The sequence below is a fragment of the Pseudomassariella vexata genome (genome assembly GCF_002105095.1).
Source record: "Pseudomassariella vexata strain CBS 129021 chromosome Unknown BCR38scaffold_7, whole genome shotgun sequence".
In the NCBI taxonomy this organism is placed as follows: domain Eukaryota; kingdom Fungi; phylum Ascomycota; class Sordariomycetes; order Amphisphaeriales; family Pseudomassariaceae; genus Pseudomassariella; species Pseudomassariella vexata.
In genome coordinates this window covers 1-16635 of record NW_024467962.1, presented here as the reverse complement: position 1 = coordinate 16635, position 16635 = coordinate 1, and the positions used below count along the sequence as shown (strand labels likewise).

Genomic DNA, 16635 nt, shown 5'->3' with positions numbered 1-16635 from the left:
AAAGGATCCCGGCGCTGGATTTGAACGGACTTTGCGCACGCCAAGAGATTGTCTACAGGTCCTTGCACACACTTTCGACGCCAACGCCCCAGTGCGTAATTGGCCAAGGCTGAAGCAGGATCCCTGCCTTTTTTGGTTGACCTTCAACTCATCAGTCAAATCCATCCTTCCTCCTTTCGCCTTCAAACCAGCCCGTTGACCTGGAGCAACTTGTACCACAAACCAATAACTCCTTGTCATCTCACCCACTATCACCTATTCCAGTCTCATCATTGCCATTGGGCATGGTGGTGGTCTGTATCCTCGTAAACGCGAGCTCTGGCTAGAGTCTCTGCCTTTGCCCCCCACCTGGCGCTGCAAGCGGGTTGGGCGTCTGTCTCCACAGCTCGTCGGCTCATTTTTCTCTCGCTCACCGTGCCTTGACCAGCCGAAACCCTCACCACCTCGAAAACGCCGACGCCAGCGAAACGACACAAGTGCGGACTGCATCACCACCACCACCCATAATGGCGCCCCAAAAGGGTGGTCAGGCCAGCAAGCTGACGACTGCGACCGGCAATGCAAAGCAGCAGCAGCAGCAACCGAAGAAGCAGCCAACCCGCCCTGCTGCACCTGCCGGTCGTCCTACGGTGGTGCCTGCCCTTCCTCTCTCTTACTCGCAACGTCAAGTCAGCAGCAAGCAGCCAACCACCCGAACCGGACCTCTCGTCGTCTCTTCCAATGGCCCCCAACCTGTCGCTTCTCTGGAGGCCGCTCTGATTGACCATCAGTCCGCCGAAATGCCCAAGAAACAGACGGCCGCGAGAAAGACGGCGAATGAGGTTAACGGCACACGTGTGGAGAAGCCCGGATCACCAACCATGGCGAACGGCCACGGCCACGGTCACGACAGCACCCACAATAACAGCAACAACAAACAGAATCAGCAGTATACGTACGACAACGAAACCCGACGTCTAAATGGCCACAGCCATGGCAACGGTGTCAACGGCATCGCAAACGGCTCCGAACAGCGCCCAGCAGCATCGACTCAGGCTTCTAACGCCCCGTCCCTCGTTGGCGACGTCGAATCCACCGTCGGTTCGGCCTCATTTAACGAGTCGCAGCAAGGTAATGGCAATACCAACTTTGGTACCCATCGTACAAGGCGGGAGAGCTCACTGTTGTATCTCATTGCAGACCACGACCAAACTTCCCAAGTGACGTCGGCCCCGACTTCGCAACCCCAATCGGCCACCATTCCCGCTCACCCGCCAACCGATTTCGTGCCTCCCCTCAACCCACCCAACGGCCATGCGCAGTACATGCACGAGCATCCCAACCTCCATGCTACCCACCACGGTCAGATGCTCCCCAACCGAGTCGGCAATAATATTGTTTTTGGCGGCGGGGGCTTCGACTCTCACACGCCGTCTCCGGCACCTCCCCCGTCGGGTGGTTTTATGCCGCCTGCGCCCATGAACGCTCGCATCAACGGCCATGCGCACACCGACAGTAATGGCACCATCCCTACCCCGTTTCGGTCGGACATGTTTCCCGCAACCAGCATGGACGGTTATGGACAGATTCCTGCGCCTGTTCCGACTCCACAGATGCCAATGCCGTTCGATGGCTATCCTCCTAATATGAGCCGACACGGCCCTCCTACACCGCACAGCTACCACGGTTCCCATGCGTCGGGTGAGCGCGGAGAGAGCGGACATGCTAACTTCCCCCCCTCCAATGGACAGCATTACCCAGGCCACGGCCACCAGCCCAGCCAGATGAACAACTTCCAGCCCTTCATGAATCCGCAGCATTTCGCACGCCGCCCGAGCTTGTTGGATGATGAGTTGATGGACAGCATTTCATACCTCCAAGGCCAATTTGACTCGGCAGAACTAGCCGACTCCACGCTTGAGCTGCACTACGTCGACGGCAGTCACCCCCCGGCTAGGCTTCGTGGACACAAGCTAATGTTCGCGCGGAGCCCATTCCTGAGAGACTGCATCATACACATGAGATCCCACGGCCTCGACAAGATTGACAACGCCATTATGGTCAATGTGTACGACTCTTACATCAGATCCGACGCCTGGTATATGGCGGTCCAACGCCTCTATCTGCACCCGCTTCTGACGGATCCTCGAGCGGCGAACGGTACCGGCGGTATGGACTTGGCTGGAGACAACATGGATCAATTCAAGTTTTGCCTTGCCTACGCCGCCGCCGGCCACGTGCTGCTGATGAAGGATGTCCTTGTCAGAGGTCTACAGATTGCTTCCAACATGATTAATTGGAACACCATCGAGGAGGGCATGGCCTTTGTCTGGGATGGCGCCAGGGGTCGTTACGCCGATCATATTGATCAGGACGGGGACGAGATGGTAGACATAGAATTTCACTACGGCCCGGAGGTTAGGTGGTTCATGGCCTGCATGTCGAATTGGCTGATCAACTCTTTCCCCCCCGACTTTGAGCTTGATACGTCCGTCGTCAACACAAGCAAAATGGTTCGCTTCCCGCCTATCCCGGCTTCAAACCCGTCACCCGATGAGAAAATGGCCCCGGCAATTGCTCGAGGTACCTCAGTTCGCCACAAGGCCGGCAAGCCAATCCGACTCTCCAGCATCAAGTTTGGTGATCTACCCACGGCGTTCCCTGAAGACGACTCAGCTCCGCCTCGTGAACGGGCGAAGTGCTCGCCGCAGCTCTCGCGAATCCTTCTCAACCTCCCTTTTGACGACATGCGTTACGTTCTGACCTCGGAAAGCAACGGGATTTCTGGGTGGAACACGGCCCAGGATCGTTACCATGCGGTGACCGGAGTTGTTGCCGAACGTGAAGCCCGCCGCCTTCGTGCCGTTGAGGCTATTCGCCAAGGAAGAGTGCCCGACTACAAAGAGATCCAGCATAGGCTCTCTTCGCCCAGACGCCACGCCATCGTCGACTCGTGGGATTTGCTAAACTGGCAGGAGGAGGTGGTTCAACCTAGCGGGGCTGGCGTGCCGCGAGTTGTCAGAACCTGGGTACCACAGTTCAAATCACCGTATGAATCCGAGGTTCACGCTTCACACCAGCAGGCGGGCGAGTCGATAGTCTAGAGTCCTCAGAATGACTCGCCGACTTTGGCTGTGGCTCAGGTATGTCCTTTGTGATTCGGCAGGAGATGCAATTTTGGAATCAACACGTTCCATTTTCATTCTGACGGTTGATCTACAATAGGACACTGAGGATGCGATCGAACCCCCACCCGAGAAAAACATCCGTGGCCCTGTAACAGCGGAAACTATCAGTTCCCCAACTGATAATTCCCCCGCATCAGACCTACAGGGCACGTCGTCTCCCCATTTTTCTCAACTGACCTCCGCTGAGAGAGATGCGGCAGAGACTTTGGGGGATTTGGCGTTAGGGAAGTTTCTTGTGGTCAACCAACCAGCCAAGGTCGGGAGTGTGCAGGCGGCGAATGCGATCGAGGCGTCATTGGCTTCAGCGGTCTCAACGCACACCATAATAGCTCCTCAAACTCAAGTCTTCAGGCCGCCTTCTCCCCCCTTCCCAGTCGATTTTGGCAGCCTCAAGGTTGAGTTGAACAAGCTTCTCAGCCTTCCGACTCTCCCCGTGGCATCCGACCTTGATGAGGAATGAAGAAACGAGTGGCTTATTTTTCTTGCTTTGGTTGCATTGCGTGCATGGCTCAGGGCTGTCGAGTTTTGATTCTGGGTTTGCCTTTCGGCTGTACAGCGAAGTGGCATGAGAGGTGTACTATGGAGTTCTCAATTGTTTTGCTTTGCAGACACATGCGTTATGACACGACCGGGGACAGTTGGCTACTGCATGAAGCAGGGCGTGTACCCAAGGGAAGGAAAATCAAAAGTTCTAGACGTTGGCGAATGATGATGGTTAGAGGGACGAAGAATGGACCAGGTGAACATGGATGAAACTAACATAATACCCCGATATGCGGCAGCGAGTTGGTTCGGCATAGTACCTACGTTGATGGAAGAGCCGGTTGGTTCCAGGCTTCGGCATCATTACGGGTATATAAGCCTAATGATCAACCGTTCACTGTTAGACCGGCAGCGTACCACAGCTCTAATGCATAGACATACAGATACATAAGCATTAGCTTATCACACAATTTATTTGAATGTAAATGCTTGCATTTTCAACCTAAGTAATATATTGAAGTTTTTATTTGTCTATTGTACTATCCTACGTAAAAGTTACATCATGTTCGACTATTATTATATATAACGTGATCCACAAGTCATTTTCGCACACAAATCACTTTCGCACTTTTCTTGGCACCTTCAAGTAATTCAGTAATATCCTATGCATAACCCGCATTTTATCCTTTAAATTACTCAAAATCTTCTTTATTATCAGTTTCTACTTCTATTGAACAAGTCCTTGCATTATGTCTAGTCCCTCCGCAAATACCACAGCGCCTTATACCGGTCTGCCGGCGCTTTACAAGAGGACTGCCTAGGTGTTGCCGGGGCAGGCCAAGTTCGGGGGGTCGCGGGTGGATAGCGATCCCTGCTTAGATTGATATCATTTGGATATGTTGGCTGTCCAACATATCCACCCCTGTAGGTCACGTGACCTATCGGTCCTTTCCTTCCTCCGATGCTGGGTCCCGTGACCCTAGCGTCTGTATCCACCTGGCCTGCCAACGGGCCTGTAATGTTGGTTCAGGGCCAACGGTTCGTAACAGTCGGGTGTCGGTGTTCGTACTACTTTTGCGATATCCAACGTAGATATGACCCTATCCGGGTTAAAAGGAACAAGTCCAGCTGCTTCGAATCCTGATCTGATGTTTTTTTCGTGAAAAGCACCAATGAAAGCTTCTAAAAACCCAGCTAAGAAATCCTGTTTCTCAATATGGGTTTGATGCTGATGCGTGCACCTAGGGGGGAGGATGCTATAATGCAGCAGTGCGCAACGTTATAGTATCTAATTGAATGGGATTCACCTAACCAGTGGGGCCCCCCTACCTTTTCGTATTGTCACGACCTGGGTTGCATCGCATTGGTAGAGACCTCGATTAGGTGCTATCGACGAAGATTCTACTCTAAGGAGCGAAGGAAAGAAGATCACCACTTAGGTTTGAGGGAGCGCGACTAAGTCGTCCACGCTTGGCGGGGCTCCTACAAGGGTTATGATTGGCTTCCCATCTGGCACTGCCATGGCAGGTGTTCCAGCTGTAAGTCACCTGGTTGTAGTGAGTCTGCGAGGGTTGACCTTCACAGATACGGCCAAGCTTACACCATGAAATTTCAGGGTTGCGCTTTTTAGCTTGGATAGCTAGCTGAAGATCGGCTTCTTTGGATTTACGAGGCATGTTGTGGGAGGGAAGAAAAGTGCAAGCTAAGTTAAAAGGTTGAAATATTTGAAAAAGTGCGAAAGTGACTTGTGTGCGAAAATGACTTGTGGATCACGTTAACCGTATCTAGATTATAAGGTACTAAAATAGACTCTATGAATCTAGCCTAAACGTTATTTTCACTAAAAGTCGTATGTAACATAGCTTTAAATGCAATAAAGAACTCGGGGTTCGTTACATAGTTAATATAATACTTTATAAGCTCTTTGATCTAACAACTATATATTGTAACGGGGTAAGGCCGGACATCAGGGAAATAGGTTACGGGGCTAGGAGAAAGTTTATTTTCTCTTCTTTAAGAGGCACAGAGGCAGAGTAGGACACGAGTCCTGTTAGGCAACCTTGGTGGGCTTTGCCAAGACCACCAAGGTTACCACGTGACTCAGCCCTTCGGGACTAAGTCCAACCTTCGTGCTCCATAGGACTAGATAGAATGTCATGCTTTTACAACCTCACAAATCTTTGACCACCTTTGCGTGTAACAAGTCCTCCATCTTCATGTTACGAACCGTTGGCCCTGAACCAACATTACAGGCCCGTCGGCAGGCCAGGTGGATACAGACGCTAGGATCACGGGACCCCGCATCGGAGGAAGGAAAGGACCGATAGGTCACGTGACCTACAGGGGCGGATATGTTGGACAACCAACATATCCAAGTGGGGATCAGTGAAGGAGCGGGTCCGAACTACTGGGCTCTCAGATAGAGGTATACGATGCGGAAGCCCACGCAGCACTACGGGGGCTTCAGGAGGCTGTAAAGCTTCCGTCCAACAGCATGGCAGATAACGTCCACATCTGCCTCGATAATCTCGCGGTTGCGGGTAGGCTCATCGGTCCAAGTCCCGGAAGCAGTCAAGCAAAGTTCACCGCCTTCCAAGAGCTGTCCAAAACCTGGTCACAGAGAGAGCGAAAACCCTGGACATCCCCGGGATAAGTGTATATCTGGTGGTGCCCAGGACACGTAGGCATCCCCGGAAACGAAGAAGCAGATGTCCAGGCCAAAGCGGCCTGTGAGCAACCACCCAAGACACAACACCCGGCCTCATTCGCACATATAAAGAGAATCGCGAGATCCTACACTTGGAAGAGCTTCAACGATCGATGGGCCACTACCTGCCCTCAACAGTATCGAGATCTAGGGATCGCTATCCACCCGCGACCCCCCCGAACTTGGCCTGCCCCGGCAACACCTAGGCAGATTACTCGCAGCGAGGTCGCACCACGGGGATTTCGTGACCTACCACGAGAGACTCCAGCATCGCGACGCACTGCTCAACTGCGGGTGTGGAAAGACAAAGACACCAGTCCACTTCTACTTTTGCAAGCGCGACCGCAAGGCCACGCCCGGTCATCTAAAAGCGCATATGGCCAAGAATAGTATAGATTCCCTCCTAGGCACGGCCAAGGGAGCTCGTTTGTTTTGCCAATGGGCGGAGGAGACCAATTTCTTTACTGAGATCTGCCCATCGCACTGAACAGGAATGTTAGATGAAGACAGTCCCCTGTAACATAGATTCGACTAGCACAGACCATGCCGGCACTGCGCCCGGCACGTCTCACGTGATGAGACGTTAAATTTCAATCAATCAATCAATCGATCAGTGAAGGAGAGATGGGTATATAAGGGACAGGACTCCCAGGCATTTCATAGATAGACAGTCTCTACTTCAGTGATCAATCTAAGCATCAATCTAACCCATTGGTGAGGCAAACTGCCTTGACGACTCTATTCCCAGTTACCCTACTTGAATACTTCAGTTACCCAGAGCCCTATACTCCATACGTCAGACCCCGATATTATTGCTAAAGGACTCCGCAGCAGGACTTACTTACTAGCACAAACTCTTACAGACTCTTTAGTGGTTTACGCAGCTAGACTATTAGAGGTTTCGTTACACTTCACGCATCATCATCCTTGTGACACGGCAGAGGCACTGCAAGTTCGAATCAGGGTTGCGACATCAGTCTATCTCTGTTGACTAATACTAAACTGAAGAAGAGAGAGAAAGAGATCTAAGTGCAAGTGCCCTTTCCTACATTATAAGGAAAAGGGCAGCGCGTACAGGTGGGACACCCATACTAGGGTGTCCCTGTGTTCGTCCAGGGGCCCAGTGTCAGGGTACGGCTAGGCCGAAGGCAATAGTACAGAGTGATGGGGAGTAACGGGCGTCCCTTCTACGTAATACCGGGTGGTCACTGGCGGTCTCAGGTAGGGGTGCCCACGGTGATGCATTGATCTCTGCCCTCTCTATCTTCCTCCGTCTCGACTCCTTACTTATAGCCAGCCGAGGTTCTCTCTTGGATTCTGGATGTTTGCTTCCGTATGTCTGTGTTCCTCCGACTTCGGCCAATATCTTGGACAGCGGCTCCTTATCTGCAACCAAGCGATTCCCTATCCGCTGCAAACGGCTTCAACGGCTCTCATTCGCCACAAGCGGCTCTCTAGCCGCCACAAACGGCTTCCTACCTGGTGGAAGCCGGCCCGCCTCGGATGACACTTGTGGCTCTGACAACTCCTTCCCTATCCTACTTCGAGATGGTCCTTATATAGATAGCTAGGCCGCCGCTTGGACCCGGCATAACAGCAGGGTCGGCGATGCCAAGGATCTTGACTCTCGTCATCCCAAAGCTTCACATAGATTGTAATCATGATTCGGGAGTCTTTTGTCCGAAACACCCCTCCGGCGGCCCGCCGGTGTCCTGCGTTCAGTGTCCTGACACCCACTGGTGCCTATGGCATTCTGTTCTCTGACAGCTAAGCTTGGCGGCGGTGAAGGTGCCTGCATATTTGCGCTGCATGAGGGGACACCAGATGGCGGGATCGGTGCGCTGAGCGAAGGGGATCACGTATCCGTGATATACATTTTCATAACCGAGAGTCCCTAAGGCGGTGCGCAGGGAATCAGTTCCGGAGCGGGAGAGGCCGAGGGCGAGAACGCGGAGGGGGTGAGACTTTCGCTGAATGGTCCGGTCTGGGGTTTTGATAGGGTAGAGGGTTCTGTAGAGAGGTCCAAGATTGGGGGTCATTGGAGGTGCCATTGGGACCTTCCAGGCGATTGAGTATAAGAATATGATTGAAAGACGAGACGAATCGCAGCAAAAGAAGATTAGATGCTGTCGTGAGATGATTCGACAGGGCGGCCCCTGTAAGGTAAGATGATGCGGAGGCGGGGCTGGAACGCGAACTGTGTGGGGCACATACATTCGGGTTGCCTTGTGCGGACGTACGTGTGGAGTTATGTCGCGGAAAGTCACCTTCCGCGGCGCTGGAAAGGTCTACGAGCGTGCTACGGTATCAGGCCAAAGTTTTCACCCCCTTGACAAGTACTAGTGGACCACTGCCAAGGTAACGCTATACTGATTCTTACCGATTCTTACCTAGCCTATTCATACTAACGAAAAGGTACTTCCACCTCTGGTTCCAACTTGCTGTTAACGCGTCCTAATTATCGCGTATGTAGCAACTACAATAGGGACTAAACACCTTACAGAAGCAGATCGCTAACGAATTCGAACCCTCCATTTCGACGGTGGTAAATCGAAAGCCGAAATTCAAACTGCTACAACGTTTTCTTTTAATCTGATTAAGACAGCTGTTAAGGTCGCTTCAAGCCAGGTAGCTAAGAGTTGGCTCGTGCCTAGGTGGAGCACGGTACAAACACACAATTGAAAACTTACCCGTGATACCATAGTAGAGCGTTCCGAAATCGCTTGATCAGTGTGGTGTCGCATATGCCCCACATATGCTAATCCTAAAAGAGATAGGTCTAACGTACCCCACGATCCAATTGAACACTTTCGCGCATTTCCGTACAACCTAGGTTTTATCCCTTATTTTCCACCTTCTACAATGGCACGTAATTGGGAAGAAAGCGATATTCAATTAGCGCTTCAAGCGCTTCAAAATAACCCCAAACTAAGCGTACGATCCGTAGCACGGATCTATAATATCCCTCATACAACCTTACGTCACCGATATCGCGGCGGTACTTCACGACAGGATATACGATCACCAACGCAAAAGCTTACCTATTCCGAAGAAGACGCGATCGTACGCTACATAGTCGACCTAGATTCACGATCATTTCCTCCTCGAATAAGTGGCGTTGAAGATATGGCGAATCGACTACTCCACCAACGCGACGCAGGACGCGTCGGTATTAACTGGGCTTCGAGCTTCGTACGACGACAACCAGACCTCCGGACGCGTTTTAATCGAAGAATTGACTACCAGAGAGTCCTCTGCGAAGATCCCGACGCGTACCGCGCGTGGTTTTATCTCGTACGGAATACAATTAATAAATAATATTAAATACGCCGTTAAGGTGTTTAGTCCCTATTGTAGTTACAGGGAAGTTGCAGTTATCGCAAAAGGCCTACCTGCGAAACGTTTACGAGAGGTCCATGATGAGAACCAACTACTCAAGGACCTAAAGCGAGATAATACGAAGCACCTCTCTAGGGCTAAAAGAAACCTCCCCCGGACGCCCCAGGCACCATACGCGGCTCTGATACTACACGTGGATAGCGTCGAGGCGGCGATGGAGCTGTGCTCTGAGGGACTTATATGGGAGGCCCAGATATTCGACTGTGAGCCGTACGACGGCAATCTCCGGGTCCGACAGTGCTACCAGTGCTACGAATATGGCCACATAGCGAAGCACTGTAAAAAGACGAGACGTTGCGGTATATGCGCCGCGACGGCACACCCAGGGGGCGAAAAAGACTGCCCCGAGAAGGCCTCAAGCGGCAGAAAACACTGCGTAAACTGTAATGGGAAACACGCAGCGTGGGACAGAGTCTGTCCGACGGCGGAACAACAGCGACTACGCGTACGCGAAGCGTACGCCCACCGCCCCCGGCAGTTTGAGGTCCGTAGCTACTCGGACGGGCTGTCTAGCGAAGGCAGGCCCACTCCACCTAGCTCGTTAACTAGCGATGGGTTTACGATCGTACGACCCCGGGGCCGCCCTCCAGGCGGATCACGGGCGGAGCAAGTGCGGACCGAGCGCTCAGCGTCAGCAATGCGAAGCTTCCTTACTAAGGGATGCACGAACAAAGAAATACCACCGGCAGCGTAATGGTAGTCTCCATTCTCTACTGGAATATTGCGGATTCAAAAGCGAACGCAGCGCTAGCGATTGAGAAGGGAGGCGATCACGATATAATAGCGGTACAAGAGCCATGGATTAATCGACAGACGAAGTCAATCTACTGCCCAAGGTCGTCTAGATACGAGGCAGTCTATAGTAGCGGCCGAGCCGCGCTATACGTCCATAAACGCTACGATGTAGCCTCGCTACGACCCCGAACGGGTACCGACTGGAGCAGTATCACATTCGGAACAGGCCCGGATGCCCTTACCATCTGGTCTATCTATTCACCAAACCAGTCCGGAAGCCGCTGGATTAGCCCGCTCCGGGACCTCCCTAGTGAGGCCCCGGAAGGGAAGCAGGTCCTCGTAGGGGACTTCAATACACATCACCCGTTGTGGGACATACACGGACGATCGTCACGGGGTAGCGAGAATGTGGTAGAGTTGGCGCGACGGTGGTAATTAGAACTCGCCACACCTTTCGGGGAAATTACACGGCAAAGACACAGACAAAGGGACTCAACTATCGACCTTGCATGGGCGACGAAGGGGACCGTAATAGACTACGAAGGGGACCCGGGCCTAGAGGGATCGGACCATAGGGCGCAAGTAATCAGGGTAATATCTAACGAGGAGGCAGCGAATGAAGGCCGCCGTAACACCGAGGGGTGGAATTGGACGATGGCAGATAAGTGGCTAATCGTAGCCGAGTCGGGCCAGAGATTCATGAACTATTTGCCGGTTGAGACGAGAACAGAGCTAGACCAGGCGGTCGATTGGGTCATCCAAAACCTCCAAGAGATCGCCGACGTAGCGGCCCCTAGGCGTACTGTTGGTAGAGGCGCCGGGACCCCGTGGTGGTGCCCCCAGGTCAGCAAGGCTTGCGCTGAGACGAAGAGGCGACGACGAGATTACCTCCACGCGAGGTCGCAGACTAACTGGGACGAATACTTAAGAGCTAACCAAAAACAACGGCTCGAAATCAGCGAGGCACAGGCGCGGAGCTGGCATGAAAAACTCGAGAGGACGGCGAAGGATCATAAAAGCCTTTGGGCACTACAGAGATGGGCTAGGCTGCGGAGCTGGACACCCCCTGACACCCATGGGATGCCGGATCTTCGACGGAACGCAAGCGATGCACCCACAGCGCGCACCCACGACGAGAAGTCAAAGCTACTAGCTGAGAGGTTCTTCCCAGACCCGGATGGCCGGATAGCGCTTAGGCCCGGATAATATCGATCTTCTCAGGGGGACTCTGTTAGTAGGGTGAGAACTAACATAGTATTGTGGTGGACGTAACGCAGTCGCTAATAGAGCGAACCTACGTAGCAGCGTATGTATTTAGTCCAGCCATTAGGGCACGGTTTGACATACGGGAGCACTTGTAGAGGTACCGGGGGCTTCGAGCCTACGGCGTATTTATTATTATTAAATACGCCGTAGGTGTTAACCCTCGGTACCTCTACAAGTACTGTAGCGGGGTAAGGCCGGACGCCAGGGAAAATAGGTGACGGAATGGGGAGGATCTTTTGCTTTGATGAAGGAGGCTTGTGGCTGCAACTTTCTTTTCGAGGACGGACCCTTTTTAATGGCTTCTTCATCTTTTCGATTCGACAAGCAATAGTCAGCCATCATCGCACTCTTTTCAATGCATGCAATTCAGAAGCTTCAGTTCATGATTCACTTACACGTTCAAGGGATAGCTTCTAAGAATCCATCTATCCTTTCCATTTTAGCCTTGACAACTATGAGACATTGTGTCTTGCTCTGATCAGAGCAATCTAGTACTAGAGACAGCTTCAATTCGACTCCTAGGAGCCAGACGTCCTATTCTGAGAATTATCCCGACACGAGAGTCTCAGAGGCACATCCGACCAACTTGCGCACAAGACTTATAAGAGCTTCGCTCTTACGGCCAGCACCATGATCTCCGTCTGATCAGACCAACAGATGTGATCTATTGGTACTGGAGCCGTCTGTTCAGTGTGTTAGGTGATAGGTACATCCTACCGACCGCCTGACCCCGTTACACCAGCCGACTACAATTAATAAGCATAGAATTCAAGAGGAGGATATCTATAATTTTGACGAGACTGGGTTTCTTATGGGTCAAATCTCATCCGAGATAGTTGTAACGACCTCTGATCGACGTGGAAGACCTAGAGCAGTACAGCAAGGGAATAGGGAATGGGTTACAGTTATCCAGGGCGTCGGATCGGACGGCTATACTATCCCTCAGTATATCATCTTTGCTGGTAAAACTCACCTATCTTCGTGGTACGAAAATAGCCTACTACTAAAGGATTGGGTTATCGCGGTTACGAAAAAGGGCTGGACTACAAATGAAAGAGGCGAGGACTGGATTCGACATTTCGATCAACATACAAAGCTTCGTACGAAAGGTGTTTATCGCCTCTTAATTCTCGACGGCCACAAGAGCCACCACTCGACCGCTTTTAGTTATTTTAGTTATTCAGCTTATCTTGACGTTCGAGATCCTATTATCACGATACGAGTATCAGAGGCACATCCGACCAACTCGCGCACCAGACGTATAAGAGCTTCACTCTTACAACCAGTACCACGATCTTCGTCTGATAAGACCACCAGATGGGATATGTTGGTACTGGAGCCGTCTGTTCAGTTTGTTAGGTGGTAGGTATATCCTACTGACCGCCTGACCCCGTTTCACTATCTCGACGCGATACTCGACAATCTAGTCATAAGCTTACGGAATCAGAAGAGTTAGCGGTCGTACAATACATACTTGACCTAGATTCGCGATCATTTCCTCCCCGGCTCCATGGTGTTGAAGCTATAGCTAACCGACTGCTCCGTGACCGTGGCGCTGGACGCGTCGGCGTCAACTGGGCCTCGAGCTTCGTACGACGACAACCAGACCTTCGGACGCGTTTTAATCGAAGAACCGACTACCAACGAGCCTATTGCGAAGATCCTGACGCGTATCGCGCGTGGTTTACCCTCGTACGAAATACAATTGCGAAATATGGTATCCAAGAGGCGGATATCTATAACTTCGACGAGACAGGGTTCGCGATGTGCTTAATCTCATCCGAGATGGTAGTTACAAGTGCCGAACGACGCGGAAGGCCTCGTACAGTCCAACAAGGCAATCAAAAATGGGCTACAGTAATCCAGGGTATTAATTCGTCCGGCTGGGCTATCCCGCCGTATATTATTGTCGCGGGTCAAAACCACCTCTTATCCTGGTACGAGAATAGCCCATTCCCGTCCGATTGGGTAATCGCTGTAACCAAAAACGGTTGGACAACAAATGAGCGAGGCGTAGACTGGATTCAGCACTTTGGTCGCTATACGAAGGATCGTACGAAGGGTGTTTATCGTCTTCTTATCCTCGACGGGCATGAGAGCCACCACTCGACTGACTTCGAGCTATATTGCAAAGAGCATACTATTATTACACTTAGTATGCCTGCTCATTCGTCACATAAGCTCCAGCCTCTCGATGTAGGCTGTTTTAGGGCTTTGAAAAGGTTGTACGGCAAAGAAATTGAAGACCTAATACGGGCGCATATAACCCATATCTCGAAGGAGGATTTCTTTTCGGCATTCTATAGGGCGTATCGTACGACTATAACTAAGTCGAATATCCAGGCAGGTTTCAGGGGGACAGGAATTATTCCGTACGACCCGGAATATGTGATTTCACAGCTGGATATTAAGCTACATACGCCTACACCTCCTGGGAGCTCGTCTGGCGCCCCCTTAATCTGGGAATCAAAGAATCGTATAGCATCAGAATAGCTCCCCGACGACAATACTTACGGCTATTGACCCATTTTCACGTGGTGCGACGGCTGTTATGCATCGGTTAGTTTTACTTGAGGATGAGGTTATGTGACGGGCTCGTCACCGATATCAAAATCGACTTCACGGTGCTTACTGTCATAACGTTGCTTAGCTTTAGTCGCCGCAAAATCCATAGCGAGTAGGGCGTCTTGTCTAAGATGGTCCCTAAGATATCGAATGTGTTCTTACGTATCTGATTTCTTGGCTTTGACTAGCACATCCATTGGCGTAGTCAGCTTGAATCCGAAGAGTAGTTCGTGCGCGCTTGTGTTAATTGACTCGATGTGTGCAGCGTTAAGGTTCCACTGCAGTGATGGCAATAAGTCGACCCATAGACTTTCGGGTTTCACAAAGATGTGATATCGAATAGCGATTTCAACGGTCTGATTTTTGCGTTCTGAGAGGCCGTCTGCCTGCGGGTGATAGGCTGTCGTCATATGCAAGCCACTACAGCCGATGGCCGCCTTCTAGAGCCAGGTATAGTGTTTAAGGGCAAAGAGCTCCAAAAACAGTGGTTCATTGACCAATTCCGAGAGATCTGTCCCCACTGGCGCTATATAACGTCACCAAATGGCTGGACAGACAACCATATAGGCCATCAGTGGCTTATTGAAGTATACTTGCCTCAGGCGCAGCCAGCAGACCCCTCTGATGCTAGGCTAATTATACTAGATGGCCATGGATCCCACGCCTCTGTAAGTCTTCTAGTTATTGCAGTATAACTGTACTAACTGGGCTATATAGGATGAGTGGATGACTACGTGCTTTATGTACAATGTATACTGTTGTTACTTACCGGCACACACTTCCCATGGCTTACAGCCAAATTACAATGGCCCCTTTAACGTATTGAAGTCAGCCTATAGGGCAGAAGTCAGTAAATTGGATAGAATGACGGATGCGGCGCCAGTTGATAAAGTCAACTTTATCCGGTGTTATAGTACTGCACGCAAGGCTATAACCGATAAGGTCATTAAATCTGGCTGGAGAACTACTGGAAATTGGCCAATTTCAAGGTCCAAGGCACTACGGCATCCAGAAATCCAGGTAGATGTTGATAAAAGGGGCACTCCACCGCCGCCACAAGCCCCTGGATGTCAGGGTACGGCTAGGCCGAAGGCAATAGTACAGAGTGATGGGGAGTAACGGGCGTCCCTCCTACGTAGCACCGGGTGGTCACTGGCGGTCTCAGGTAGGGGTGCCCACGGTGATGCATTGATCTCTGCCCTCTCTATCTTCCTCCGTCTCGACTCCTTACTTATAGCCAGCCGAGGTTCTCTCTTGGATTCTGGATGTTTGCTTCCGTATGTCTGTGTTCCTCCGACTTCGGCCAATATCTTGGACAGCGGCTCCTTATCTGCAACCAAGCGATTCCCTATCCGCTGCAAACGGCTTCAACGGCTCTCATTCGCCACAAGCGGCTCTCTAGCCGCCACAAACGGCTTCCTACCTGGTGGAAGCCGGCCCGCCTCGGATGACACTTGTGGCTCTGACAACTCCTTCCCTATCCTACTTCGAGATGGTCCTTATATAGATAGCTAGGCCGCCGCTTGGACCCGGCATAACAGCAGGGTCGGCGATGCCAAGGATCTTGACTCTCGTCATCCCAAAGCTTCACATAGATTGTAATCATGATTCGGGAGTCTTTTGTCCGAAACACCCCTCCGGCGGCCCGCCGGTGTCCTGCGTTCAGTGTCCTGACACCCACTGGTGCCTATGGCATTCTGTTCTCTGACACTGGACTTGACAGTGATTCTACACCCCGTACGAGCCATCAAATCCGCAACTTTGCGAACAAGTCAAGCCCACATAGCCGCTATAGGCTACAGAAGGTTGCCAAGGGGGTTGAAGCCTTAGAGGCAGAGTTGGTAGCCGAACGCACTAAGGCTACGGCATTACAGGAGGAACTAGACCGCTTGAAAAGGGGTAAAAAGCGCAAGTCACTGCCAAATCCGAATCGCCGTTTTATAACAGTATCAGAAGCCCTAGCTGCAGGGGAGCCTATAACCCCTAATAACCGTCAAGAACCAGCCAATAATGGGAAAGTTGTGGAAGTTGAGGATGAAGGGGTTGATTCATCAGAATCAGAGGCTACGGCCGATGATTTTCCAGCCGCTGTAGTCACACGAAGTGGTCGTACAGTCAAGAGGTGGCAATATTCTTAAACTACATAACAATAGCTACATAATGGTATAACTACGGTATAAATAGCTTCAATATGTACGGAATTATGTGTAAGTAAAAATGTAGTGTTTTTGCAGTATTGTGCTCAATTAACGTTACCGGTGGGGTGGTGGGGGATGGTATCTGTCGTAAGTGCGTAACACTTACAACCATATA

At 51.4% G+C, this 16635-nt stretch overlaps 2 protein-coding genes across 2 annotated transcripts; one reads left to right on the top strand and one right to left on the bottom strand.

The window, feature by feature from the left end:
• Positions 1–373: 373 nt before the first annotated feature.
• On the top strand, positions 374–3394 carry BCR38DRAFT_201069 (uncharacterized protein). Its single transcript, XM_040854096.1, has 3 exons — positions 374–1110; positions 1180–3122; positions 3205–3394. Exons 1-2 carry the CDS (start codon positions 507–509, stop codon positions 3081–3083), a joined length of 2508 nt encoding a protein of 835 aa, XP_040715250.1. The 5' UTR covers positions 374–506; the 3' UTR covers positions 3084–3122; positions 3205–3394.
• A 4530-nt stretch (positions 3395–7924) lies between these two features.
• BCR38DRAFT_433168 (uncharacterized protein) lies at positions 7925–8508 on the bottom strand. Its single transcript, XM_040860234.1, has one exon. It carries the CDS (start codon positions 8406–8408, stop codon positions 8076–8078), a length of 333 nt encoding a protein of 110 aa, XP_040715249.1. The 5' UTR covers positions 8409–8508; the 3' UTR covers positions 7925–8075.
• Between the last annotated feature and the right edge of the window lie 8127 nt (positions 8509–16635).

Coding starts and splice junctions, on each gene's coding strand:
- BCR38DRAFT_201069 (XM_040854096.1), top strand. CDS start 507: ATGGCGCCCCAAAAGGGTGGTCAGGCCAGCAAGCTGACGACTGCGACC. Junction 1,111..1,179: donor ATTTAACGAGTCGCAGCAAG/GTAATGGCAATA, acceptor ATCTCATTGCAG/ACCACGACCAAACTTCCCAA.
- BCR38DRAFT_433168 (XM_040860234.1), bottom strand. CDS start 8,408: ATGGCACCTCCAATGACCCCCAATCTTGGACCTCTCTACAGAACCCTC.